Source organism: Phacochoerus africanus, chromosome 5 (genome assembly GCF_016906955.1).
Source record: "Phacochoerus africanus isolate WHEZ1 chromosome 5, ROS_Pafr_v1, whole genome shotgun sequence".
Classification (NCBI taxonomy): Eukaryota; Metazoa; Chordata; class Mammalia; order Artiodactyla; family Suidae; genus Phacochoerus; species Phacochoerus africanus.
This window is the reverse complement of record NC_062548.1, coordinates 18356247-18382081: the sequence shown is the minus strand read 5'-3', so window position 1 is coordinate 18382081 and position 25835 is coordinate 18356247. Positions and strand designations below refer to the sequence as shown.

The window sequence follows — 25835 nt, the reverse complement described above, 5'->3', positions numbered from 1 at the left end:
GCTGGTCCTCGGAATTCTAAAGAATACATTATTCTTACTGACCTGCTGCCTTGGAGCCCTAAGCTTTTTTGAATGGGGCCAGGCTCAAGGAGAGGTTAGGAGAAGAGGTTGTGGGCGGGGAGAAGTGTGCTGTGGGTCTGTTTGCTTCCTCGCTGGATTCTGCTCCCTGTCTGTCTCCCCCACCGGTCACGTGCTGGCTTTCAAGTCATTTGGATACAGGGCTGAGGTTAAATCATTGGTGGGTCTGGCCCCTGTGAGACTAAGCATGGTACGTCTTATCCAGGCCTGTTTCTTCCCACCTGGTCTCCTGTCAGGCATCCACCAGGGCTTCTGTCACCAGGTCTCATCTGCGAGAGAGGTTAAACTCGGGGCGAGGTCCCATCTGCAGCCATTCCTCTCCAGTCTTTCCAAATCTCAGCCTCCCTGTCTTTGGGCCCTCAGTGCTCTTTCCTTTCGTCTTCAACTTTGTTTTATTTCTTTGGCTAGGCTTGAGGCGTGTGGAAGTTACCAGGCCAGGCATGGAACCCTGGGCCATAGTTAGCAACCTGAGCCACAGCAGTGTCGAGATGCTGGGTCCTTACATGCTGTGCCACAAGGGAACTCCTCATTTTTAACTTTAATTTGAAATAATTTAGGTGGTTTCCACAAAAAGTACCTTGTTCACCCCCCCTTACTTACCCCCATTCACGTAGACAGTGTCTTCATTGTGCTGGTGCGTAAGAACTGCGGGAGTAGTGTCAGTGGATCTTGCCAGCGCCTTTGACTTCAGGGTTTGTAGAAATTGTTTGGCCCTCAATCTTATGGTGTTAGCAGGTAGAGCTTTGGGAGACCATGGGATCTAAAATTCCCAATATTCTTGAGGCAGAAGCTGACAAACAGGTCAGGAAGTTGGGTCTGGACGTAGTGTGGCTTCTGGGCTTGTGGCCTTAGCCTTAAAACTTGAGGTTATAGTGCTAGTCAGAAGGGCTCCTTTAACAGGAAGGACAGTTGAGAGCCCACCGATGTCAGCATTGCAGTCAGGAGCTTGGACTTCAGGATCGAAGATGGGGGATTCCTTGTGTGTATTGGGGAGCCAAGCTCAGGTGAGTCTAGGTGGAGATCATGCCCTGTGGGTTGGGTAGGGGAAGAAGCAGCCTTTCCAGGTAGCAGCATTGCCTGCCCGCACCGCAGGGTGGCGGTGTTGTGCAATTGTGCAGATTCCCTACAGCTGATCCCCGCAGGATCCATAGGGCTTCACTGCAGTCCCTTGAGGCTAAGGACGTGTCTGGTCTAGCCTGGGGGCTATTTTTTTTTGTTCCAGAATTTGAGGGGAAGCTGGCCCGTCCTGTGTACTGTTGTCCTGTGTGGAAAGCAAGGCGCATCCTCCCTGGGAAAGCTGCAAGCCTGGTGCAGTCTGAGGTGGCAGAGCCAAGTCCTCTCGTTAGCAGTGGGGTCTAGGTTGAGTCCATGAGTCACTTGGCAGCGTGGTTAGCATGTGGGTGCTAATTCAGTGAACAGGTCAGGTGGGCTGCAAGCTCTCCAGCGATGCCACTGCTTCAGCCGCGTACTTGATTTAATTTTTCAGATCTTTTTTCCGGAGCACACTCTAGAGCCAGGACTCCTTTTCTGCTGGAGACTCCTTATCTCCACCACCACCTCTGTGAAGGGGAACTTGGTTTTGTACAGAACTTTGCACATGGGACATTTTGAAGCCAGAGGCCGAGAAAAAGGTCACTCATGGAAGGCTGCGTCCTGCATATTGGTTTTTGTTATAATTGGCTGAGGCCTGGTGAACACTGCCTTCTGTTCTGCTTGTTCTTTTTTGTCTCGTGATGCTTAGAGGTTTGGGTTGATTGTTTCAGATGCTATTCTCAGCCCTTGGGGAGCTAGGAACAAAGACATCTTAGAGATCATTGTTTTTTTGTTTTGTTCTGTTTGTTGTTTTTTTGTCTTTTTTAGAGCTGCACCTGCAGCATATGGAGGTTCCCAGGCTAGGGGTCTAATTGGAACTGTTGCTGCTGGCCTATGCCACAGCCACGCCAGATCTGAGCTGCGTCTGCGATCTACACCACAGCTCACGGCAAGGCCGGATCCTAGTCCCACTGAGCTAGGCTGGGGGTCGAACCCCCAACCTCATGGTTCCTAGTTGGATTCGTTTCTGCTGCACCATGCTGGGAACTCCTAGAGGTCCTTGTTGACTGTACTTGCTGTGGGCCAGTCGCTGTTAGATGATGAGCTATGTTCAGTTAGCCCTGCAAACTGGCCTTAAGTCTCCTAACTGGTGAGCAGGGACTTGAATCTATCCTCTGGCTCTAGAAGTTTATGTTCTGACTTGCTGTGGCCAGTAGAACTCGGAGCTTCCTTCTCCCCCCGGTAAAAAGGAAAAAGTCCCCAAGAAGTCTTTGAACTTAGGGAAGCTGTTTCTTAGAACTGTTTCTTTTGCTTCAGGCTGCCCTGGTTTTTGTAGTTCTGTTGGAAGGATCTGCTGTGCAGGGGAGTGTTAGCTATGGCTCCATGTCTTGATGGAGTATTAGGTTCCTGTGACGTTTTAAAAATCCTGTTAGACACTAGAGAGACACAGTAACTGCTGTTTGTTACTATCTTGTACATGCAAGTTATTGTACAGAAGTTGAAAAAATGTCTTTTTATGGGGCTCACTCATATGGAGAGTCCTATGTGAAAACAGACATGACAGTATGGCTTATTCTCCCACAGGGGACACTGACAATGCCACTGGAGCCCAAAGGAAGGCTGCTTGGTGGGCACGTTATGACAGGTGGATTTTTTTTTTTTGCCTTTTTTAGGGCTGCACCAACGGCATATGGAGGTTCCCAGGCTAGGGGTCAAGTCAGATCTACAGCTGCCGGCTTACACCATAGCCACAGCAATGCAGGATCCAAGCTCCGTCTGCCACCTACACCACAGCTCATGACAACGCCAGATCCTTAACCCACTGAGCAACGCCAGGAATTGAACCTGCAACCTCGTGGTTCCTAGTCAGATTTGTTTCCGCTGCGTTACAAAGGGAACTCCAACAGCTGGATTTTAAGGAATCCAGAGTTTAGGGCCAGCCTGTGGGAGGGCATGGCATGTGAGTGAGCATTGTCGGGATCCAGGGTTTGCAGAGAGGAAGGTAGCGGTTGGATGGGCTCCTTCAGGGTCAGGCTAGAACAGGAACGTACATGTTCTCATGTTAGAAGTGAGTCCATTTCTATTTTTTTTTTTTAATTTTTTTGGCTCTGCCCACAGTATGCGAAAGTTCCAGGGCCAGGGATCAAACCCACAGCACAGCAGTGACAATGCCAGATCCTTAACCTGCTGAGCCACCAGGAAACTCCTTCCATAATCAGTTTTGATCACTCAGGCCCTCGGTGGTTGAGTAGAAGCAGGGAGAATTAGGAGGCCTGTTGGAGGTAAAACATGGAGGCCGAAGGCAGGTGGGGGTGGTGAAGAGAAGGCCTTGGGGTGTGTGTTTGAAGAGCTAGTAGCAGTGAGACTAAGTCTGGCCTTAATGGAACATTCTAGGTGTTGTGTTTTCTGGTTAGGCAGTTCCTCTTGCCAGAAGGGTGAAAACTTCAGTTGGGGAAATGCTAAGGTCCTTGCAGAACATAGGTGAATAAATGTCTTGGGTTGAATAAAGTTTGGATAAGATTTAAGGATACTTGGTAGAAAAGGATTGAGGGTGGCCTGGGGAGCATCAGCGTTTATTTTGTGGAGTGGCTGCTAAAGATGACAAACCCACAGGAGTTGCCGCTGCGGCACACTGGGTTAAGGAGCTGGTGTTGCTGCAGCTGCTGTTTCCTGGCCTGGGAACTTCCGTGGCCCATGGGTGCAGCCAAAAACAAAGAGGAAGATGAACCCACAGGATCCTGAGGGTTGGGGCTGATTTCCTGCTTTAGGAGAAACTCCTCTTTCCTCTGGGAGTCCTAAAATAGCATTAGAAGTGATCCTGTAGTGACTGTGGCTTTGACAGTGGCCATTAGCTCCTCTGTAGCTTAACTCCTACAGCAGACCACTTTTTCTGCTGTTACCCTGGTGATCCGGGAATCAACATAGGGAATCGGTACACAGACAGTGGGTGTGGGTGGGGGGATAAACTGCATTTGCTAGTTCTCATGTTGTCTAGGGAGAGTTCCACGTGAAGGCTTTACACAGCTTTGTTCGTTCTGGGCTAGTGTGTCATTGTGAACGGCACACCCTGTACCCTCACACCTGGGTCTCTGTGTTGGAGCTGACTCCTAAGGATGGGACAGCTAGCCTTTTGGGGGGCCTGCCTGTTGCTTTTGCATCCAGCCCCTCCAAGCCAGAAAGATTTTGGGTGCAAGGTATGCTCCAGATGTAGTCCTAGCATCCTGGTTCCTTAATAACCTCTGGGAAGGCATCCTAAACGTTGCTTTCTGGAAAGAAATACTATTTTCTTTTGTTGGCACACATCCCACCAAGAGAATGAACAGCTCCTAAGTTTTGCTTTTGTGGTTGGCATGTTTTTGGGGCCAAGTGTAACCCATCACCCCTTTGAGGGAGTGGGAGGCCACTGGGAAGCCTGCTCGTGTCAGTGCCAGAAGGAACCCTAGGGCATAGCTGGGGCTTTGTGCTCTTCTGTTGCTCTCGTCTCCCCCTCCCCCCCCCCCCCCCCCCCCCCCGTGAAGAAGTTTCTGCTTCCAAATCATCTGGTAAATCTGCCTCCCTACCGCCATGGTTCCAGGCCCTTTGTGCATACTTCTGTTTTGGCTTTTGGACCTTGGCCGCAAGGCTGACTTGTGTTCACTGTGGGTCTTGAGGGCAAAGCCTCTGGGGTGGCAGTGGAGGGGCCACCAAGTGAGGAATGAGGGAGGATTCCTTGGTGACTGGGAGAGGAAGGAAGAGTGTGGGGAGCCTGCAGGCCCGGGAACAGGCAGAGATTAGAGCTTCCCCCCGAGGCTCTGCGGCATGAGGATGTAGCTTAGCTCTGCATGTGCTTCCAGGCTGGAAGTAGGAAAACGCCAACTCCAAGCTGGTTTTTCATATATTGTGTATACAAGATCAGAGACTCCAGGTAAGTTGGCCAGAACTACCAGGGGTTGTAGGTGGGGCCGCTGCTGGGGAAGCCGCGTCAGCTCTGCTCCAGGTCGGCCACCAGGTAGGGCTGGGTGTCCTTCAGGGCCTGAAGGAGCAGGTCCTTGCAGGTCAGGTTCCAGGCCGGAGTGAAGCTGAAGAGCCTCCTCATTTTGGTGGGGTTGGTGCGCTCCGCCCGCACTGCCTGGTACTGCTCTTCCGTCAGCACCTTCCCGTACAGGGCATCCAGCACCCCGTCCACGTCTGTGACCCTTGAGATGAGGGCTGCCCGATGCTGGTCCACGAAGTGCAGTGCTGGGGAGGGAAGGGAGGGAGGAGGGGGGATGAGCTGGCATCCAAGGTGGGGGCTGGGGTCTGTCCCTCCTGAACACCTTGCTTTATCCAGAGGACCCTGAATCCAATCCTAAGGGCTGGGCTCAAGGTGGGCAGCCCACGGGGACTCCTCCCCAGACGGGGATGAGGATGACTCAGTCTCCCTTTCTAGTCCCCACCAGGCTTGGCCCCAGAAGACCTGGGAGAAGGGTTCGCTTAGCTTTGGACTTTCCGGGTGCTCTTGGCCTTGGGACAGCAGATAGGCTGTGCTGGGGTGGGGTGGGGTGGGGCCAGGCAGGTGAAGTTGGATGTGAAGATTTCACCTGGCTTGTTGTCTGCTTTCAGGGGAAGGGCTTTGATCCCAGCTGGCTTGGCTCCAGGGCCTGTAAGAAAATCAGTTAAGCTCGTTTCCAAGCCTTTTGGGGCCGGGGCACCTGCCAAGGTCAGTACTGAGTGTGGGCAACAGAGAAACTTTGATTGAAAGATAAGAGGAACAGGAAGCGAAAGTGCCCTAGAGGCAAACTGCTTGGGAGGAGGGTGCAGACCAGGGGATACTGGAAGAGGGGTGGGGTCTGGACCTCTGCAGCAGAGTGTGGAGGGGGCTTGCTCACCCTTGTGCAGGGTCTTCTGCAGCTGCTCCGCCACCTCCTTCATGCCGATGTCACGCAGCACAAGCGCTGTGAGCTCAGCGCTGTACTCCTCCAGGTAGTAGTTGACGAGCTTGTCAGTGAGGTCGATGGCATCCAGGGGCAGCAGCGTCCCCCGTGGGATGCGCCCATATCCTTCACGCAGTGGCACTGAGAGCAGCTTCATCTTAAACTTCTTGAGCTCGTCGGCTGTCAGGTTCTCCAGCGCATCCAGGATGGCGTCGCGCGTGCACCCCATGGCTCAGCCGTTCACAGCGGCTGCTGCTCACCCAGGGCATCTGGTGTCTGTCAGGAAGTCTGCTCCGGGGCGGGACCTGGAACTCCCCGCCTTCTCACCCCTGCCTCTGCCCCCACTCATCGCTTTAGTGTAAGGCTCCTAATCACCCTGCCGCTTCCCATCCACTCTTGGCCATTTGGGGGCGCCCCGCTCATGTCCTTTGGCTGAAGGTGGGGCCCAGGAGACCTGGGTGGAAAAGGGCCGAGTGGTGCCTGCCTCTTCAGGCTTGCATTCGCCAGCACAGGTCAGGAACCTGGTTTATTGGCGCACCAAGGCTTAGAATCTTGCAGCTGTAGCTCAGGTCTCTGAGTTCTGAACCTTGGCATTGTCTCACGTGTCATAGGATCTTAGAATCAGAACCGTGCATCCCAAGTTCCACATAACTGGGAGAAGTAAAGTGTAAAAAAGGGGTAGAGATGAGTGTGTGATTTATCTCCCTGAGCCTCAGGTTCCTTATCAAGTGGGGATAATATTCATCCACTTAGTAAATGGTCCCCCATGACACGGGCTACCTGATGGCACCTGAAACCCTGCCAGACGCTTCCAGGGAGGGCCAGGATTTGGTCCCCCAGGAGCTGAATTTCTTGGGAAGTGATAAGTGACTCTTGTAATGGCTAAGAAAATCCTCAACTGGAGGGGGAGTCGTGGATAGCTCCTCTGGGGCCAGTGGCTTGACCCCACATATGAGAAGTGATGTGGGTTGGTGCTGGAGGCCAGACTGCCTAGAATCCTGGCTCTGAGCACAGCTGGGAAGCCTGGCTGGTCCACCTGTGGACCTCCCCAGCCTTGTCTTGCACCACATCCTGCCTCCTCCCCCCAGTCTCTTGAGTTCCAACCTCACTGTCCTTTCAGTTCCCCAAATAGGCCAGGCTCCTTTGCTTCAAAGCTTTGCTCATGCTGTTCCCTCAACCTGCTGCTCTCTTCCCTCTGCCCGACAGACTGGAGACTTTAGGTCTTAAGTTAAACGTTACTTCCTCTGGGAGGCCAGGTTGAGAATCCCTTCAATTCAAAACACCTGCTACTGATTTGTAGCCCTCGTAGCACTTAGGACAAATGGTAAATGTGTTTCTTTAGCATCAGTCTTCTCTGACAGTCTGGATATGCCTGTCCAGATCATGGTTCTAGCTGCAGGATCCAGAGTGGTACTTGGCCTGTAGTAGGTGCTCAGTTCTTGTGGGGTCAGAACGGATGAAGGGTCTTGTGGCTCAAGAGAGATGCCAGTGTGTGCCCTACATATAAGCTCTTCAAAAAGTGGCAGTTTCTGGGAGTTCACATTGTGGCTCAGCAGGAATGAATCTGACTAGCATCCATGAGGACACAGGTTTGGTCCCTGGCCTCAATGGATTAAGGATCTGGCATTGCCATGAGCTGTGGTGTAGGTGGCAGACGGAGCTCTGATCCTGTGTGGCTGTGGCTGCGGGGCTGTGGTGTAGGTGGCAGCTACAGCTCCGATTGGACCCCCTAGCCTGAAAGACCGTGGGCTTGAAGCTATGTGTACAGTCTAGTTTGGATCCTGGTTCTCCTTCCTAGGTGGGTATTGGGCAGCCTTCATTTTCTCTCTCACCTGGGTTATAACAATCACCATTCCTTCTAGTGATGTGATCCTGACATACTAGACATTTATTTATTTATTGGCATCTGCCTCCCCTGTAGAATGTGAGGTCTAGGAGGGCAGGGACCTTGTCTGGGTCAGTGCTGACTCCAGCATCAAGAGAGGGCCTGGGACCTAGTAGGTGCTCAGTGGAGATTTGCTGAACAAAAGAATGACTGAGGCTGTGTTACCTGCAATACATTGGAGCCAAGAACTTCCCGCAGAGTAGCAGGGCCCTGCTGCCCATCCTGTGTTGGGGTAGTCCTGTGTGTCGACATCCTCACCATGGGTGGTGCTTGCAGTCCAGCAGCCAGTGTTTCCTGGCTCATGGCTGTTGCGGTGCCTCTGGTCCTTGCAGAATCTCCCTTTGTGCACTGTGCTAGAAGGCTTCATCTTCCTAGCCCACACACCCACATCCTGTCCCTCCCCTGCTTGGAAACTTGTGACCCCTCAGTGCCTCAGAATCAAGTCAGAGCTCCCTGGCTTGGCCTTCAAGGCCGTTGCTAGCTTCCTCTGCAGCACCCTCTGCCCCACTGGCCTCTGGGCTCTTGCACATGCGGAGCTGCTCTCTGCTTGACTTGTCATTCCTCCTGGTCTGCTTGGTGAGTTCCTGCCTGTCCCCCAGAGTGCATCAGGGGTCACTTTTTTCCTTTTTTTTTTTTTTTTTAGGGCTACACCCATGGCATACGGATGTTCCCAGGCTTGTGGCCGGCCTACACCACAGACAGCAATGCGGGATCGGAGCCGTGTCTGTGACCTACACCACAGCTCACGGCAACGCTGGATCCTTAACCCACTGAGCGAGGCTGGGAAACAACCCCGCATCCTCATGGATGCTAGTCAGGCTCACTAACCACTGAGCCATGATGGGAACTCCAAGGGTCGCTTTTTCTAAGAAATTAAGAAGTGAGCCCCTCTAGATGGACTGTGATCCTTCACATGCATTATTTCTAAGCCTTAAAACAGTCCTTGTGGGATGGGGAATTTTAGCCCTGTTTTGCAAGTGAGAAGGTTGAGGCTCAGGTTGAAGTACTCGCCCAAGGTCATGTAGCTGAGGGAAAATACAGCTTGTCTGGCTAGCTCCTGAGTCTGGCCTCTGCTCGTCCCTGTTGACTTTTCTGTCCTGTGCAAAGTGAATTATTCTTTGGCCATGTCCACTGGATGCCCCCATGATGCCTCGATCACAGCGTTTATCATACGGCGTGTCTGTTCACTCTGCCTTCCCCACCAGACTGCGGGCTCCTGGAGGGCCCTTTCAGATCCACAGCACCTGGGAAAGGGCTGGGCACAGATCCAGCCTCGATCAGCCCTTATGCAATGACAGTAGACTTCTAGAGTCATAGAAACCTGCTCATTTCACTTTTATTAGAATCTTAGAAGCTTTGGGTGTTCGATCCATGGAATTTAAAAAAACAGTCACCTGATTCGGCTCTACAAGGAGCAGGGATTCCCTTGACCATTCATATGGCCATTTGATTGCATCTCATCTGGATGAGGTTAGGTAAAAGCAGTGTAATGTGTCTCACTGGAACTTTGGGGCTGCAGGAAGCTGCACCTGAAGGAGTGTGTGTCATGACTAGGAAGAGAAGCTGGGCTTTTCACACCTGGCTTTCTGGAGGTGAGGAAACTGAGGAGGTGTGTCATGGTGTGACAAGGTGCCCCTTCGCTTCTTTCTGCTTATCACCACCCAGGACCCTTGCTTCTGGGCCCAGCCAGCCCCTAGCACCCAACCTCAATCGCATTCCTGGTCACACGCATTTGGACAGACTCCGAAGACCCAGGCTGTGATTTTTCCATCTGACATACTTCAGAGCAAGTGCTAGCACTTCAGTGCAATGTCACAGAGAGCCACGGGACAAGGGGCTGGAAGTGCAGGAGTGTCCCCTCATACAAGTGGGAGCCTCACTCCTGCAGTGGTTTCAGGCCAGGTCAGTGAGGACAAGTGACACCTGGCAGGTGGATGTGGCTCTATGAGCACACTGTAAACTCTGAACTCAGAAGAGATCAAAGTTATCTCTAAAAAGATGTATTACTGTAAAATAGGTAACCAACAAAGACCTATTGTGTAGCATAGGGAACTGTATTCAGTATCTTGTAATAATCTGCAATGGAAAAAGAATCTAAAAAAATACATATGTACATACATATGTGTATAACTGGATTGCTTCGCTGTACACCTACAACATTGTAAATCAATTATATGTCAATCAAAAAATTTTAATTTTTTAAATTTATTTTTTTTGTCTTTTCTAGGGCTGCACCTGCGGCACGTGGAGGTTCCCAGGCTAGGGGTCTAATTGGAGCTGGAGCCGCCGGCCTACACCACAGCCACAGCAATGCTAGTCCGAGCCACGTCTGTGACCTATACCCACAGCTCACAGCAACACCGGATCCTTAACCCATTGACCGAGGGCAGGGCTCAAACCCACAACCTCTTGGTTCCTAGTCAGATTCATTAACCACTGTGCCACGACGGCAACTCCAGGATGTTGACTTTTTGAGCCTAAGTGAAGTGGTTCATGGTTTTAGGGACCAGCTCCAGATGTGCTCTCATCCCCCCATCTGCCTCCTGTTTGGGGAAGGGGAACTTCCCTGGATTTCTCGGGGTTGCTTCTGGTAAGGCTGAACCTTTCACCGGAGCCGTCACCTCCTTCGACATCAGAGAGTCTGCGCTGGTGTGAAACCATATAAATGTAAAAAGTGATGTAAGAGGTTTCGTAAACACCAGAGAGTTGATACTGGAAAGATACTCAGTTGAGGTAAGACATGCGAGAAAATATTTAATCAAAAATCAAATCTAGGGGAGTTCCCGTAGTGGCGCAGTGGTTAACGAATCCGGCCAGGCACCATGAGGTGCGGGTTCGGTCCCTGCCCTTGCTCAGTGGGTTAACGATCTGGCGTTGCCGTGAGCTGTGGTGTAGGTTGCAGATGCAGCTCAGATCCTGCGTTGCTGTGGCTCTGGCGTAGGCTGGTGGCTACAGCTCCAATTAGACCCCTAGCCTGGGAACCTCCATATACCGTGGGAGCGGCCCAAGAAATAGCAAAAAAAAAAAAAAAAAAATCAAATCTAGGAGTTCCTGTCATGGCACAGCGAAACGAATCCGGCCAGGCACCATGAGGTGCGGGTTCAATCCCTGGCCTTGCTCAGTGGGTTAAGGATCCGGCGTTGCCCTGAGCTGTGGTGTAGGTCGCAGACGCAGCTTGGATCTGGTGTTGCTGTGGCTGTGGTGTAGGCGGGCAGCTACAGCTCCGATTAGACCCCTAGCCTGGGAACTTCCATGTGCCATGGGTGTGGCCCTAAAGAGCAAAGAAAAGAAAAAAAAATCTAAATTCATATCAGGGATGGAGTTCCCATTGTGGTGAAACAGGACCAGTTGGTCGCAGCTTTCACCCCTGCCCAGGCACCGTAGGTTAAGGATCTGGCTTTGGCACAGCTGTGAACATGGTTTTATGTGTAACTCGTTTGCAAGAAGGTCAAATTCTATGTGAGACTCAGCTCCTAAGATTTTTCGAATAACCAGGAGAATTAAATCTGTAGTTCATTTATATAGTTAATTGCCGTGATCCAAAAGAGTAATTAAACTTCTCTTATCTCTTCCTGAGAGGCCTAAGTGAGTATAGCCTGAACGAAGTTCCTAGGTCAAGCCCCCAAGGTGCCAGGAAGCCCGGAGCAGCCTCCTAAGCAGGCCAGCATGCAACATGCAGGAACTTTGAGCATTCAAGAAGGAATGAGCCCTAGAACTCGGAGACAAGTCATAAAAGCAGAGGCTAGGACCCATCTGGCTCCTGGCGAGATTTATTTACTTCCCAAAATGCTGGAGTAAGAAGACCTTGGAGTTGCCATTATGGCTCAATGGTAATGAACCTGACTGGTATCTATGAGGGTTGCAGGTTCGATCCCTGGCCTCACTCAGTGGGTTAAGTATACGGTGTTGACCTGAGCTCAGGATACCAGTCAGGTGCTAAACATTATGGAGAAAAAGAAAGCGGGATAAAGAGGTGTGAGATTTCAAATCCGGGAGTTAGGAAAAGCCTTGCTGAGAAAAGTGACATGGGGTGGAGATCTGAGGGAGGAAAGGGAGCAGGCACACAAGGTACAAGTTTCACAGAGTGTTCCAGGCAGAGGGGACCGAAGGTGCCAAAAGCCAAGGCCGGAGTGGGGGGATGGGAGGTGAAGGAGTGAATGGAGTATGAGGACTTTTGGTTTTTTGTTTGTTTGTTTGTTTTTTCTTTTTTTTTTTTTCTGCCATTTCTTAGGCCGCTCATGTGGCATATGGAGGTTCCCAGGCTAGGGGTTGAATCGGAACTGTAGCCACCAGCCTACACCACAGCCACAGCAACTCGGGATCTGAGCTGCGTCTGCGACCTGCACCACAGCTCACGGGAACACCAGATCCTGAACCCACTGAGCAAGGCCAGGGATTGAACCTGTGTCCTCATGTATACTAGTTGGGTTCATTATGCTGAACTACGATGGGAATTCCTTGGAGAGCCTTAAGCTTGGGGAATATGTGGGTGACAAGGTGGGGAAGGGGCCATAGGCAGGGACGGGAGTGTAGGGGAGAACTGAGAGTGAGGAGGTGGAAGAGAAAGGGGAGACGCCTTCCAATCTTGTTTCTGCCTTTTCCCTGATCTGAGAGGCCCTGTCTGTCTGCTGGCTCTGAGCTCTGGCTTCAGGCTGGGCAGGGGAAAGGGTATCGGGATGGGCCAGGACAGGTGGCCTTGACATGTGATGCTTGTCGGATGACTACTTAGTCTTCGCTTTTAGACTGGTTTTAGAAGGGTTTCCAGAAGTGATGGCAGGGGATGGGCAGGGCAGCTAAATATAGTCCTGGGGCCAGGGCTCGTGGGAGGGTCTGTCTACTACTCACTGTGTGCCCATCACCCGTGGTGTCCCTTGTCCTGGCTCTGAGCTTGCTGCTTGCCTTTCGTCTGTCTTCAGATACAGTTCTGACCACCCCCTGCGGTTTGGCTTGACCTTGACTGGGCCTTTGGGGAGTCTCTTTTTGCCCAGCGTCTCCAACCAGACCTGTGAGTCCTGTGGGTCCTGTGGGCCTAGGAATGGGTGGCGGGGGGGTGGGGGGTGGGGTGGGGGACGGGAGGGCTTCAGGTCCTGGAGAATTGAGACGGAGGTAGGGGATAGAGGCCCTGGAGAATCTGGGGTTGGGGCTCAGGCCTGGGGCTAGGTCAGGAGAAGGACAGGTGAAACCATTTGTGACCCAGCCTTGGGTTTAGGAATTGGGCTTGGGACCAGCCCCCTGATAGGGGCTATTTGGGGGGCTCCGACTGAGAACCACAGTTGAGGCTGCCCGTGGGACAGAGAGAGTCCCCTACCCCCTTTGGCCAGAATTGGAGTCTCTGCCTGTGTGATATGAGAGGCCTTTATAGGCAGGGTCTCCTCCCTGCTGGGCTGGGCCAGGCAGGGCCGGATGGAGGCCCCCCTTAGCCTCCCTGACTGGCCTCTCCTCTCCCCAGGTCTGCCATGTCAGCTGCACCCGGCCTCCTGCACCAGGAGCTGTCCTGTCCGCTGTGCCTGCAGCTGTTCGATGCGCCGGTGACGGCTGAGTGCGGCCACAGCTTCTGCCGCGCCTGCCTGGGCCGCGTGGCAGGGGAGCCAGCCGCGGACGGCACGGTGCTCTGCCCTAGCTGCCAGGCACCCACGCGGCCGCAGGCGCTCAGCACCAACCAGCAGCTGGCGCGCCTGGTGGAGGGGCTGGCGCAGGTGCCACAGGGCCACTGCGAGGAGCACCTAGACCCGCTCAGCATCTACTGCGAGCAGGACCGCGTGCTTGTGTGCGGCGTCTGCGCCTCGCTGGGTTCGCACCGCGGCCACCGCCTGCTGCCCGCCGCCGAAGCCCATGCGCGCCTTAAGGTGCGGGTCCTGGAGGGTGGGTTTGGGTGGGATCGCTGGAACGGTCGGGGCCGATCCTGGGCCCGGCTGATCTGGAGGTCGCTGCCACCACTTGGCCTCTGAACTTCAGGGCCCAGAGCGCCTGGAGTTGTGGGGGACGCGGGCGGGGCGGCTAGGGGAAGGGGACCTGGGGAGCTGAAGGCGGGGCCTGAAGGAGAGCTCAGCCTTGAAGAGATTGGAGACGGGCCTTAGAGGGGCAGGTGCGGTCGCTGGAGCACGCCCGAAGATGCGGGGGCACAACTGCAGAGCAGAACTGCGGAGGACTGAGCCGGTGCCTGCGCAGGCTCGGCTGCAGGGCTCAGGCCCAGATAAGAGGGGTGGGGCTGCCTGGGGGCTCCCCCACTCCCCGCTCCTGCCCACCAACACTCGGACCAGCTGCTGGGCAGGGGATTGCATGGGCCTGTCAACCCTGTCACCAGATGGAGCCTAACCCAAGGGGGCCTGGGGGGGGCCAAGGCACGCCTGGGCACACACCTCTGTGCGTAGGCCCTGGTTGGCACCCAGACCCAAGTCCAGGCTGTTTTTGTGGTTGGAGCTGGAAGTTCTAAATGCTTCCAGAGCCCACACACAGTTGTGCGCACCCGCAGCTTTGTGATCCCCACGGGTGCCCAGCAAAGACGCCTAACCACTGGCAAATGGAGCCGTAGGCCCATACTGGCTTCGGCTGTCATGCATGTGGCTCCTCACAGTCACAGCTAAGGGAGGGTATGTGTCTGCACGGGCTGAAGGAGGTCTGTCATGAAGCATTTGTAGGGTTGTTGGAAAAATACACAACAGGTGCGGGGGCGGGAGGAGGCGGGGTTTGGCGGCATGCAGCAGTCCTCTGTCTGTGGTCTCTGCCACGAAGCTGCAGTTATCTTCTCGAGGCTGCTGTTGGGATGGGGGTGGCCATTTCTGCAGGTAATCTTTGTGCACAGACATCAGCATTGCATGGCACTTCTCCTTGGCCCCCAGACTCCTAGGAAGTGGAGATCTCTGTCCTTAGGCTGGTATTCGAGGTCCCCAGACTCCTACTAGAGGAGCCCAACCTTACCAGTCTCCCTGCTCTGCCCTTGTCCAGTCCAGTCTGGTGCTGGCTGGGGGTCTCCTAGTCCAGGGAGGTGTTTCCTCCTCCTGGGAGTCCTCTGCACTCAGGCTCACATCTGCCGATAACCTCAGAACTCCCAGCATTGTCCATCTTTATCTGTGAAGAGAGAATGGAGTCCCTGAAATGGAACTGGGCAGGGGGTGGCCCCGGAGTCTTGAGTCGCCGGGTAGGGTCTGCATCAGCCTCACCCTGAAGGAAGGGGCTAGTGGAGTTCTGAAGGGGTATCCCTGGGAGGAGCCCGAAGGAGGAGGCCGGCAGGGAGTCTGGAGCAGCAGTGGATGCCTGGGTCCTTGGCGAGGAAGGGGGGCTGGGTCCAGAGACCATGTGCCAAGACTCGAGAATGGTTGAATGGGAGTTCCTGCTGTGGCTCAGCGTTAATGACCCAACTAGTATCCATGAGCATGTGGATTCGATCCCAGGCCTTGCTCACTGGGATAAGGATCTGGTGGTTGCTCTGAGCTGCAGTGTTGGTTGCAGACGCGGCTCAGATCCCATGTGGCTGTGGCTGTGGCTGGCTGCTGCAGCTCTGATTTGATCCCTAGCCTGGGAACCTTCATATGTCAAGGGTGCGGCCCTAAAAAGAAAAAAAAAAAAAGAGTGGTTGAATGTCTCCCATGCTGCGTCCCCCATTGTGCCCTCGCAGTAGCTCCCCCTCCCTCCACTATGGGGGGTTCCAACTGCCTTCGCACAGCCAGGATGGTGTCATGCTTGGTCCCCGTGGCTCAGTCCTGTCACCCATGACCTTCAGAGGGTTGAGAACAGCCTGCAGCAGGAGGGGCTTGTAGCCCCAGAGGACGTCCTGGGAGGAGACTGACCTGGCTGCTGGCCACCAGCGCCCACAGTCTGATTCTGTGGCTCCTGCCGGTGTGGGGGGGTACTCATCAGCAAACAGTGCCTAGAGGGTCTCCTAGTGTCCTCTAGGAGGAGGTGGGGGTGACTGTTCCCATTCTGTGGAAGAGGAAAAGTGTTGAAAGCCATGGAGGCAGGAATGGACTGATTTGATTCCAGAGCTGGCACCTCCCAGCAAACAGTGGCTTTGGCTAGTGGTCTTTCTTTTTCTTTCTTTCTTTCTTTTTAAGACCACACCTGCGGCACATGGGCGTTCCCAGGCTGGGGATTGATTCGGAGCTGCCGGCCTACACCACAGCCACAGCATGCAGGATCTGAGCTGTGTCTGTGACCTACAGACCTCGGCTCATGGCAACACCGGCTCCTTAACCCACTGAGCAGGACCAGGGATTGAACCCGAGTCCTCATGGATACGAATTGTGTTCGTTACCACTGAGCCACAATGGGAACACCCTGGCTAGTGGTATTAGGAACTCCTTGCCACTGGCATTTCGGGAGTCACAACGGGACAGACCTAGAGTAGGAGCTGGCCCACAGATGTTTGGTTCGTCCCTGCAGAAGACACTTTTGTTTAATCGCCTACCCCCAGAACCCACTGGTATACAGGGAGGCCAATTACGGTATTTTGCTAAGGTTCAGCTTTTAGGGTGAAATAAGAGGAGGCTGCCTTTCTTCTTCTTCTTTTTTTTTTTTTTTTTTGCCACCCCACAGCATATGGAGCTCCCAGGCTAGGGATCAGATCTGAGCAGCAGCCTCGAACGAAGCCACAGCTGTGGCAACGCCAGATCCTTAACCCCTGTGCCAGGCCGGGGATCGAACCTGAGTTCCAGTGCTCCCAAGATACTGCTTATCCCATTGTACCACAGTGGGAACTCCTGCCTTTTTTCTTTATACATCCTACATCGCCTCTGAAACCTGCTGTGTGCCAAGCCCTTAGCACTCCAGTGGAGGAGGCCAAACCACATTTAAAATCGTCATCCTCACAGCGACCTGTGCTGGCAGCACTGTCTGCTGAGGGGATAGAATCAGGGCAGGCAAGGCTAGGATGGACTTGACAGCCACTGGGAGGAGGAGGCATCTATGCATCAGAACCAGTACTGGCAAGGGCTGGAGACCAGCAGATGTGTTTGGGGAATGGCAGGGTGCCAGCCTGGCTGGAAGAGGAGCTGGCACTGAAGCTGAGCCAGAGGGGGCAGGTTAAGGCGGAGAGGTATGGCTTTGGTGGGAGAGGTGGGCTGCAACATCGCTTTTTTTTTTTGCTTTTTTAGGGCCGCACCTGCAGCATATGGAGATTCCCAGGCTAGGGGTCCAACTGGAGCTACAGCTGCCAGCCTACACCACAGCTACAGCAACGCAGGATCCTTAACCCACTGAGTAAGGCCAGGGATCAAACCCGCAACCTCCTGGTTCCTAGTTGGATTCGTTTCTGCTGTGCCATGACGGGAACTCCTGCAACATCACTTTATGCCTCACCCCCAGACGCAGCTCCCGCAGCAGAAGCTGCAGCTGCAGGAGGCGTGTATGCGGAAGGAGAAGAGCGTGGGTGTGCTGGAGCAACAACTGGTGGAAGTGGAGGTGAGGGGCTTGGGGCGGCAGGGGTGGGGTGGGGGTGGGGAGGGCTGGTGTGTGTGGGGGTCCAGGCTGGGGGTCCCCAGCCAAATGCTTTTGCCTGTCTTCCCCCTCAGGAGACAGTGCGTCAGTTCCGGGGGGCAGTGGGGGAGCAGCTGGGCAAGATGCGGTTGTTCCTGGCTGCGCTGGAGGGCTCTTTGGACCGAGAAGCAGAGCGTGTGCGGGGTGAGGCGGGGGTCGCCTTGCGGAGGGAGCTGGGGAGCCTGAAGTCTTACTTGGAGCAGCTGCGGCAGATGGAGAAGGTGCTGGAGGAGGTGGCAGACAAGCCACAGACCGAGTTCCTCATGGTGAGCATTGGATGGCTTTCCTCTCTGCCCCGCAGCCAGGGTTCAGGCCCTTGAGACCTCGTTCCATTGTCACTTTGTCTCTGAGGTCCAGGGACCAGGCACCAGGCACAGAGGAGGGGTGCGCGCCACCCCTGTCCCCAAAGCCTACCTCATCTCCATTCTCTTCTCTCTTTCCAGAAATACTGCCTGGTGACCAGCAGGTGAGCTCAGCCTGGCCCTGCCCCTTTCCCACCTTGTCCTTGTCTGCCAGGGATGCTGGCTGGCTCACCCTCTGCTCCCATTCCATCCTCTGGGATCCCTTAGATGTGGACATACGAACAAACTGACTTGTCCTTCTCCAAAGGGGCCTCGCAGACTGGTGCTGGCAGCAGCCATGGGCAGGGACACAGGCATCCTTCAGTGCTGCTGTGGGGCGGGGGGGCAGGGTCGCTGTCCGGAGGGGTGCGCATTAGAGCTGGATGCTGAAGGAATGAGCAGAAGTTGGCCAGGTGAAGAGCTGGTGGAGGGAGTTCCGTCGTGGCTCAGCAGTTAACAAACCTGACTAGATTCCAAGAGGATGTGGGTTCAATCCCTGACCTCGCTCAGTGGGTTAAGGATCTGGTGTTGCCGTGAGCTGTAGTGTAGGTCACAGATTCGGCTCAGATCCCATGTTGCTGTGGCTGTGGTGAAGGCTGGCAGCTATAGCTCTGATTCGACCCCTAGCCTGGGAGCCTCCATATGCCTTGGGTGTAGCCCTAAAAACACACACAACCGCCCCCCCCAAAAAAAACCCAGAATTGGTGGAAGAGCATTGCAGGCAGAGGGACCAGCAAGGGCAAAGGGTGCTAAGAGGGAGGGAAGGGGGAAGCTGCTGGGGCAGGAGGGGCCGCACTGTGCAGGTCGCAGGAGCTGGACATTAAAGCAACTGATGCCTTTGAAAAAAATCCTGGTAAGGAGTTCCCGTTGTGGCTCAGCAGGTTAAGAACCCAACTAGTGGAGTACCTGCTGTGGTGCAACAGACTTGGTGGCATCTTGGGAGCGCTAGGATTCAATCCCCGGCCTGGCACAGTGGGTCTTTAAGGATCCCACATTGCTGCAGCTGTGGTTCGGGTCTCAACTGCAGCTTGGATCTGATCACCGGCCCGGGAATTCTGAAAAAACAAACAAAAACCTGACTAGTATCCTTGAGGATTCAGGTTTAATTCCCGGCCTTGCTCAGTAGGTTAATTAAGGATCCGGTGTTTCCACAAGCTGTAGCGTAGGTCGCAGAGGTGACTTAGACCTGGTGTGGCTGTGGTTGTGGCATAGGCTGGCAGCTGCAGCTCCAATTAGACCCCGTGCCTGGGAATGTCCACATGACATAGGTGTGGCCCTAAAAAGATAGAAGAAAAAAATTCTGATACAATACACATAACATGAAAATGACCATTTTAGCCATTTGTTTGTGTACATTTTCAGTCCAGTGGCATTAAGTACCTTCACGTGGTTGTGCAACCATCACTACCATCCAGCTCTGCAATTTTTTCATCTTCCCCAACTGAACCGCCCACAGAGGAGTTTTAAGCCAGGGTGGGATGCGGGGGAGAGCCTAGGTCTCCACCACAGCCCCCGTCCTCCTCGCGCCTGGGTACGTGGCTTGCCCTCCCCCTCCTCCCTCCCTCCTCCAGGAAGTCCTTTCACCTCCCCCCACCTCCCCGCCCCCCAGGCTGCAGAAGATCCTGGCAGAGTCGCCCCCACCTGCCCGTCTGGACATTCAGCTGCCTGTCATCTCAGACGACTTCAAATTCCAGGTGTGGAGGAAGATGTTCCGGGCCCTGATGCCAGGTACTGGGAGGGGCTCCCTCTGGGTTTGTGTGTGTAACTGTGTGGTTGGTGGGAGCCCCCCCTCCAGGGGCCCCCCCATCCCCTCTGGTCATCCAAGAAGGTGCCCACGGTGCCCTTCCCTTGGGGTTTCCCTGCACCTTGTAACCTGTGCTCAGAGAAGGGCCTTGGAGGGCGTGGGGTTTCAGATGGGTGACTGACAGGGAGAGAACACTGCTTACTGGAAGGCTGCCGCTGCCGTTGGCCCAGAGGAGGCTGGGCTCTGGGCTTGAGCCCCGTGTGAGCCTTGGCCTGTCCCTGCCCCTGCTGGATGGTGATGATAATCCCTGCTAACTGGGGGCTGAGGACCTGCAGAGCTGGAACCCTGGGGTCAGACACTGACTCTGGCCTGTGGCTGGGGAAGCCCAGGGGCTCAGCCTCCTCTGCTCAAGAGCTAGAGCATGGAGTTCCCATTGTGGCTCAGGAGGTTCCGAACCTGCTAGTATCCATGAGGATGTGGTTTGATCCCTGGCCTTGCTCAGTGGGTTAAGGATCCCGTGTTGCTGTGAGCTGTGGTGTAGGTCACAGATGCAACTCGGATCTGGGGTGGCTGTGGACGGTAGCTGCAGCTCTGATTCTACCCCTAGACTCGGACGAGGTCCTAAAAAGCAACAACAACAATAACAAAAAAGGTAGAGCATGTTGGAGCTACAGTTGGGGGCGCTCTAGGGGACACACACACACACACACACACACACACACACACAAGGCTGGTGCAGACCCCATTGGTGGGAATGGAGGGTCCTCTGTTTCATCCAAGACAAAACTAGAGCCCAGAGACTGGGTCAAGACCGATGGAGGTGAGGGAGGAGCTGGCCCAGGACCAGGCTTCCTGATTGTCCCCTGCGCTGGGGCCTTAGATGGAAAGTGACATGCCTGGTATGGACTACATCCTCCCCCCAACCCTGGAAGGAGGCGATGACGGCCTCATTTTACAGCTGAACAAACAGAAGCCCAGAGAGGTCAGCTCGGTGGCCCAAGCCAGGAAGCAGAGAGGGGCTCACCTCTCAGAGGTGCTGCGAGGATTAGAGGCGGCAAAGCGGGTCCACAGAGGGGGGCGGGAGAAGGCGCGCGGGAGCCAAGCCCTCCTCCCTCCCACAGCGATGCAGGAGCTGACCTTTGACCCCAGCACGGCCCACCCGAGCCTGGTGCTGTCGGCCTCCGGCCGCCGAGTGGAGTGCTCGGAGCAGAAGGCGCCGCCGGCTGGAGAGGACCCGCGCCAGTTCGACAAGGCGGTGGCGGTGGTGACGCACCAGCTGCTGTCGGAAGGCGAGCACTACTGGGAGGTGGAGGTGGGCGACAAGCCGCGCTGGGCGCTGGGCGTGATCGGGGCCCAGGCCGGTCGCCGCGGCCGGCTGCATGCCGTGCCCTCGCAGGGCCTCTGGCTGCTCGGGCTGCGCGAGGGCAAGATCCTGGAGGCTCACGTCGAGGCCAAGGAGCCGCGCGCCCTGCGCACCCCGGAGAGGCGGCCGTCGCGCATCGGGATCTACCTGAGCTTCGCGGACGGCGTCCTCTCGTTCTACGACGCCAGCGACGCCGATGCTCTGGAGCTGCTCTTCGCCTTCCACGAACGCCTGCCGGGCCCCGTGTACCCCTTCTTCGACGTGTGCTGGCACGACAAGGGCAAGAACGCTCAGCCGCTCCTGCTGGTGGGGCCCGACAGCGGCGGGGAGGCCTGAGCTGCCCGCTGGGGTTTGGGGAGGGGTGCAGGGTCCTGCTGGTCTGGAAGGAGACAGGTGGGGTGGGGTTGTGGGGCGCGGGGAGTGAAGGCAGGGCCAAGGGGGTTGGGGACAGGGGACTCCCAGCGTGCTGAGAAGTTGGGGGTTGGCACAATAGGGGACTGCCTGCCAGGGGTTGGGGAGGTGGTGGGAAGGGAGACCTCAAGTTAGGTCCAGGGGGAAACTCCACTTTGGGAACCAGGAGTCTTGAGGGTTCTGGGAGGAAACAGGTTGAGGGAGGGAGGGGAAAGGGGGCTTGGGGAGGAGCCCCTGCAGCCTCACACTGCCCTCCTGCCTCAGGGGCCTCAGGGCAGGGTCCAGAGCAAAAGGCCTTCCACTTGGTGGTTCCCCACCTTGAGCATGCATCAAAACCACCTTTTCAGGAGTTCCCACTGTGGCTCAGCGGTAATGAACCTGACTACTTTCCAAGAGCACATGGGTTTGATCCCTGGTCTCACTCTGTGGGTTAAGGATCCAGTGTTGCTGTGAGCTGTGGTGTAGGTTGCAGATGCGGCTCAGATCTGGCATTGCTGTGGCTCTGGAGTAGGCCGGCAGCTGTAGCTCCGATTTGACCCCTAGTCTGGGAACCTCCATATGCTGTGGGTGCAGCCCTAAAAAGACAAAAAGCAAAAACAAAACAAACCACCTTTTCATGAGTTTCCACTGAGACTCAGAGAGTCAGTATCCATGAGGATGTGGGTTTAATCCCTGGCCTCGCTCAGTGGGTCAAGGATCCAGCATTGCCACAAGCCGAGGCTCAGATCCTGTGTTGCTATGGCTGTGGCCTAGGCGGGCAGTTGCAGCTCCGATTTGACCCCTAGTCTGGGAAGTTCCATATGCCACCGGTGCGGCCCAAAAAAGAAAGAAAGAAACAACCCCCCCCACTTTTTTAGGGAGTTCCCTAGTGGCTCAGCTGATTAAGGATCCAGCATTGTCATTGCTGTGGTGTGAGGATTCGATCCCTGTCCTGAGAACTTCTGTGTGCCCAAAATAACAATGAAATGCCTTTTCAGAGCACCTAGCAGAGTCTTGTTAAAGCACAAATTTCTGGAGTTCCCATTGTGGCTCAGTGGTTAATGAACCTGACTAGGAACCATGGGGTTACAGGTTCGATCCCTGGCCTCGCTCAGGGGGTTAAGGATCTGGCGTTGCCATGAGCTGTGGTGTAGGTCACAGACACGGCTTGGATCCTATGTTGCTATGGCTGTGGTGTAGGCTGGTGGCTACAGCTCCGATTGGACCCCTAGCCTGGGAACCTCCACATGCTTCGGGTGCGGCCCTAGAAAAGACAAAAAAAAAAAAAAAAACCCATAGATTTCTGGGTTTCTGGTTTGGTAGGTGGGGGGCAGGCCAAAAATGGGCCTTTCTAACAAATTTCCGGGTGATGCTGATGCTGCAGGTCACAAGCAGGATCCCACCTGAAGCACTGCTAACTTAGCCATCCTCATTCAGCCAGCTGTCTGTTACAGGGATTCAATTATCACATGGCATAGAAAGCCCTCAATGTCTTCCTCCACACAAGAGAGCATTTAAACTGCTTATGCTGGGTGAATAAACTCACCCCCAACATACTGTGCTTTGCCTCCGAGGATGTTTATTTACTCTCTGAAGTCGAGGAAAAGGAGTTCCCATCTTGGCTCAGTGGAAAGAAGTCCGACTAGGAATCATGAGGTCGCGGGTTCTATCCCTGGCCTCTATCAGTAGGTTAAGGATCTGGTGTTGCCATGAGCTGTGGTGTAGGTTGGAGATGAGGCTTGGATCCCGCGTTGCTGTGGCTGTGGCGTAGGCCAGCATCAACAGCTCCCATTAGACCCCTAGCCTGGGAACCTCCATGTGCAGGGGGTGCGGCCCTAAAAAGACAAAAGACAATAAAATAAAGTAAAAGTGGAGGAAAACCCACAAGTGCCAACAAAGAGATGATGCCCTTCCCTGGGCCCTCGTGGAGAAGAGAAGGCCCCACCTCATCATCACCTCCTCCTGAGTTGTCTCCTCAAGACCCAACTTTTTTTTTTTTTTTTTTTTTAAGCTCAAAGGCCCATGTCTTGGGCTCTGGAGAAACTATTGAGGCCAAGAGTGAGGGACCCTCTTCCCTGGAGGGGGAGGCTTTTGAGGATCCAGGCAGGTGGGACAGGCACTGCTGCCCTTCCCTAAGGGGGAATGAAGGCCTGGGTCCATTCGCTGTCACCAGTGTGAGAGGACCTGGGGCCCCTGGCCACAGATGCCAATGTGGGAATTTTCTTGGAAGGTTGTGGGCAGGTAAGAAAGGCCGTGAGGTCTGGCTTGGGGTGCACTCCTGGCTGTGCTTCTTGGGAAGGCCTGGCTCTGGGACCCAGGGGAAAATAATTTGAAAATCTCTTACATGCTAGAAAATCAAAATAGCAAGTAAAAGGATTCTTTGGTTGTAAAATCCAGCAGCGTTAATAAAAAACAGTTATATTCTGACTCCTTCCTCATGAAATCTGCAAAGAGAGGTGTGACCTATAGCCGGGCAGTAACCTCTCATTGCCCATTCAGTCTTCAGTCTGGACCTCTCAAATCTTGCTAAAAACCCAAATGTGGTCACATGATTCAGTTGCTCAAAACTCTCCAAGGCTCCTAGTGGGCTGCATGAGGAAGCCCCAAATCTCTGGCACAGCATCATCTTTGCCTCTTGTACACATATGTCTACACTCTGGCCCCGCACCCCCCACGTCACACCCCTCGGCACCAGGAATGGCTTTCCCTCTGTTAGGAACCCACAAGGCCAAGTGAGTAACAGGAGAGATGTATTAAGGCATCTGGGATTTCCTGTCGTGGCTCAGTGGTTAACGAATCCGACTAGGAACCATGAGGTTGTGGGTTCGACCCCTGGCCTCGCTCAGTGGGTTAAGGATCCGGTGTTGCTGTGGCTGTGGTGTAGGCCGGCAGCTACAGCTCCGATTTGACCCCTAGCCTGGGAACTTCCATATGCCGAGGGAGTGGCCCAAGAAATGGCAAAGAAGACAAAAACAAAAACAAAAAGGCATACGAAACTGATGGGCTGAGCTCTGGGTGGCATCAACCGCGATTATGAGGAAGCATCTTGCTTACAAAGGGCTGGTGGCAGGAAAACCGTGGAGGGAACAGTGTGGGGGGAGGGGGGTGGCAAAGGAGCATGTGTTTCCGTCCCTGTCCAGCTTAGTGTTGTAACCGCCCTGCCAAAGTCAGGGATTGACATAAGCAGTCACGGAGGTCAATCCTTGGTCAGAGACTCCTCGTATAGTGACTTTTTTTTTTTTTTTTTTTGCTTCTTGGGGCTGTACCTTCGGCATATGGAGGTTCCCAGGTTAGGGGTCCAATCGGAGCTGTAGTCTCCGGCCTACACCACAGCTCACGGCAATGCTGGATCCTTAACCCACTAAGCGAGGCCAGGGATTGAACTCGCATCCTCATGGATCCTAGTCGGGTTTGTTAACCACTAAGGCACGAAAGGAAATCCTATATAGCGACTTTCCGTATGTTCTAGTGATAGGGATGGAGTAGGACTGATACACAGGTAGGGGTAGAAGTCCCAGTAGGGACCACAGATAGAGAGGAAACCTAGGGAACTTTGGGAGACAACTGTAAGTTACCAGTTGCTCAAGAAAGCCATCAGAATCCGCCGGCTTTCTTAACTAGTGGAGACTCGCCTCAGGTCATGGGGTGGGGGGGAGTGAGGGGGAGGCCTGCATTCAGGTTCAGATCCAGGGCAGGAGTTTAAGGATCACCCTTCTGCTGATTTAAATAAGCACCTAGACAGTCCTGGTTTGACCTTTTAGGGTCAAATGCTCTCCTACTGGATACCAAGGAGGAGCTACTACTCGAAGAAAGAGGAAGAGGCGGTCTTTTCCCACCCCCACTCCCCTTGGATGATAAAACTGTAGCCCACCTCATCCTCAGGCCAGCGCCTCCTTGCCTGCCTGCTTGCATTATTAAAGGGCCTATCTTAATACATCTATTTCTTCTTTTTTTTAGGGCTGCACTTGTGGCATATGGAAGTTCCCAGGCTAGGGGTTGAATCAGAGCTACAGCTGCCGGCCTATACCACAGCCACAGCAATGCCGGATCCTTAACCCACTGAGTGAGGCCAGGGATCGAACCTTCATCCTCATGGTTCCTAGTCGGGTTTGTTAACTGCTGAACAGTAAAGGGAATTCCCAATAAATCTATTTCTTGCCCATCACTTCGGCTCTCGCTGAATTCCTTCTGTGCTGAGGCACAAAGAACCTGAACCTCAGTAAGTCCAGACACTGGGTAAATGAAAAACCGTGGGTTCAAGTCCCAGCCTGGGTTCTGGCCAGCTTCAAGTCATAGATGCTGTCAGTTTCACTTGTCCGTGTTCAACTTGAAAAGCCACATCTATGTCCCCCCACCCCAGGAACCAATCAACCTCCCCGACTCATCCTGCAAGACTCTGCTGAAACATCACACTGCTTCTCTCTTGACTCCAGCACCTTCTTACACCGACAAACCACTGCCCTGAATCCCCAGCACAGGTGTCTGCAGAGGGCCAAGAGCCCCCAACCCCTTCTGGGGAAACTCGTGCTCTGAGAAGCAGATGCCAAGGCAGGACTGACCGTGCTGGGATTGTTTCGAGGGAGGAGGCTTGTGAGAGAGAAAATGCAGCCGTCAGATTGTGAGGTCCATGTAACCTCGA

The 25835-nt window shown here is 54.4% G+C and overlaps 2 protein-coding genes across 3 annotated transcripts; one reads left to right on the top strand and one right to left on the bottom strand.

The window, feature by feature from the left end:
- Positions 1-4966: 4966 nt before the first annotated feature.
- Positions 4967-6304, bottom strand: LOC125127255 (apoptosis-associated speck-like protein containing a CARD). 2 transcript variants are annotated; one of them, XM_047779990.1, is made up of 3 exons: positions 5958-6303; positions 5670-5729; positions 4967-5328 (listed from the first exon to the last, which is right to left on the bottom strand). In XM_047779990.1, exons 1-3 carry the CDS (start codon positions 6229-6231, stop codon positions 5072-5074), a joined length of 591 nt encoding a protein of 196 aa, XP_047635946.1. In that variant the 5' UTR covers positions 6232-6303; the 3' UTR covers positions 4967-5071. The 2 variants fall into 2 exon arrangements, with proteins under 2 accessions (XP_047635946.1, XP_047635947.1); XM_047779991.1 differs by lacking the exon at positions 5670-5729 and having other exon boundaries at positions 5958-6304.
- A 6323-nt stretch (positions 6305-12627) lies between these two features.
- TRIM72 (tripartite motif containing 72) lies at positions 12628-22757 on the top strand. Its single transcript, XM_047779989.1, has 7 exons — positions 12628-12892; positions 13337-13733; positions 17188-17283; positions 17394-17624; positions 17802-17824; positions 19309-19427; positions 20565-22757. The coding sequence occupies exons 2-7, from the start codon at positions 13344-13346 to the stop codon at positions 21140-21142; spliced, it is 1437 nt and encodes a 478-aa protein (XP_047635945.1). The 5' UTR covers positions 12628-12892; positions 13337-13343; the 3' UTR covers positions 21143-22757.
- Positions 22758-25835: the final 3078 nt, after the last annotated feature.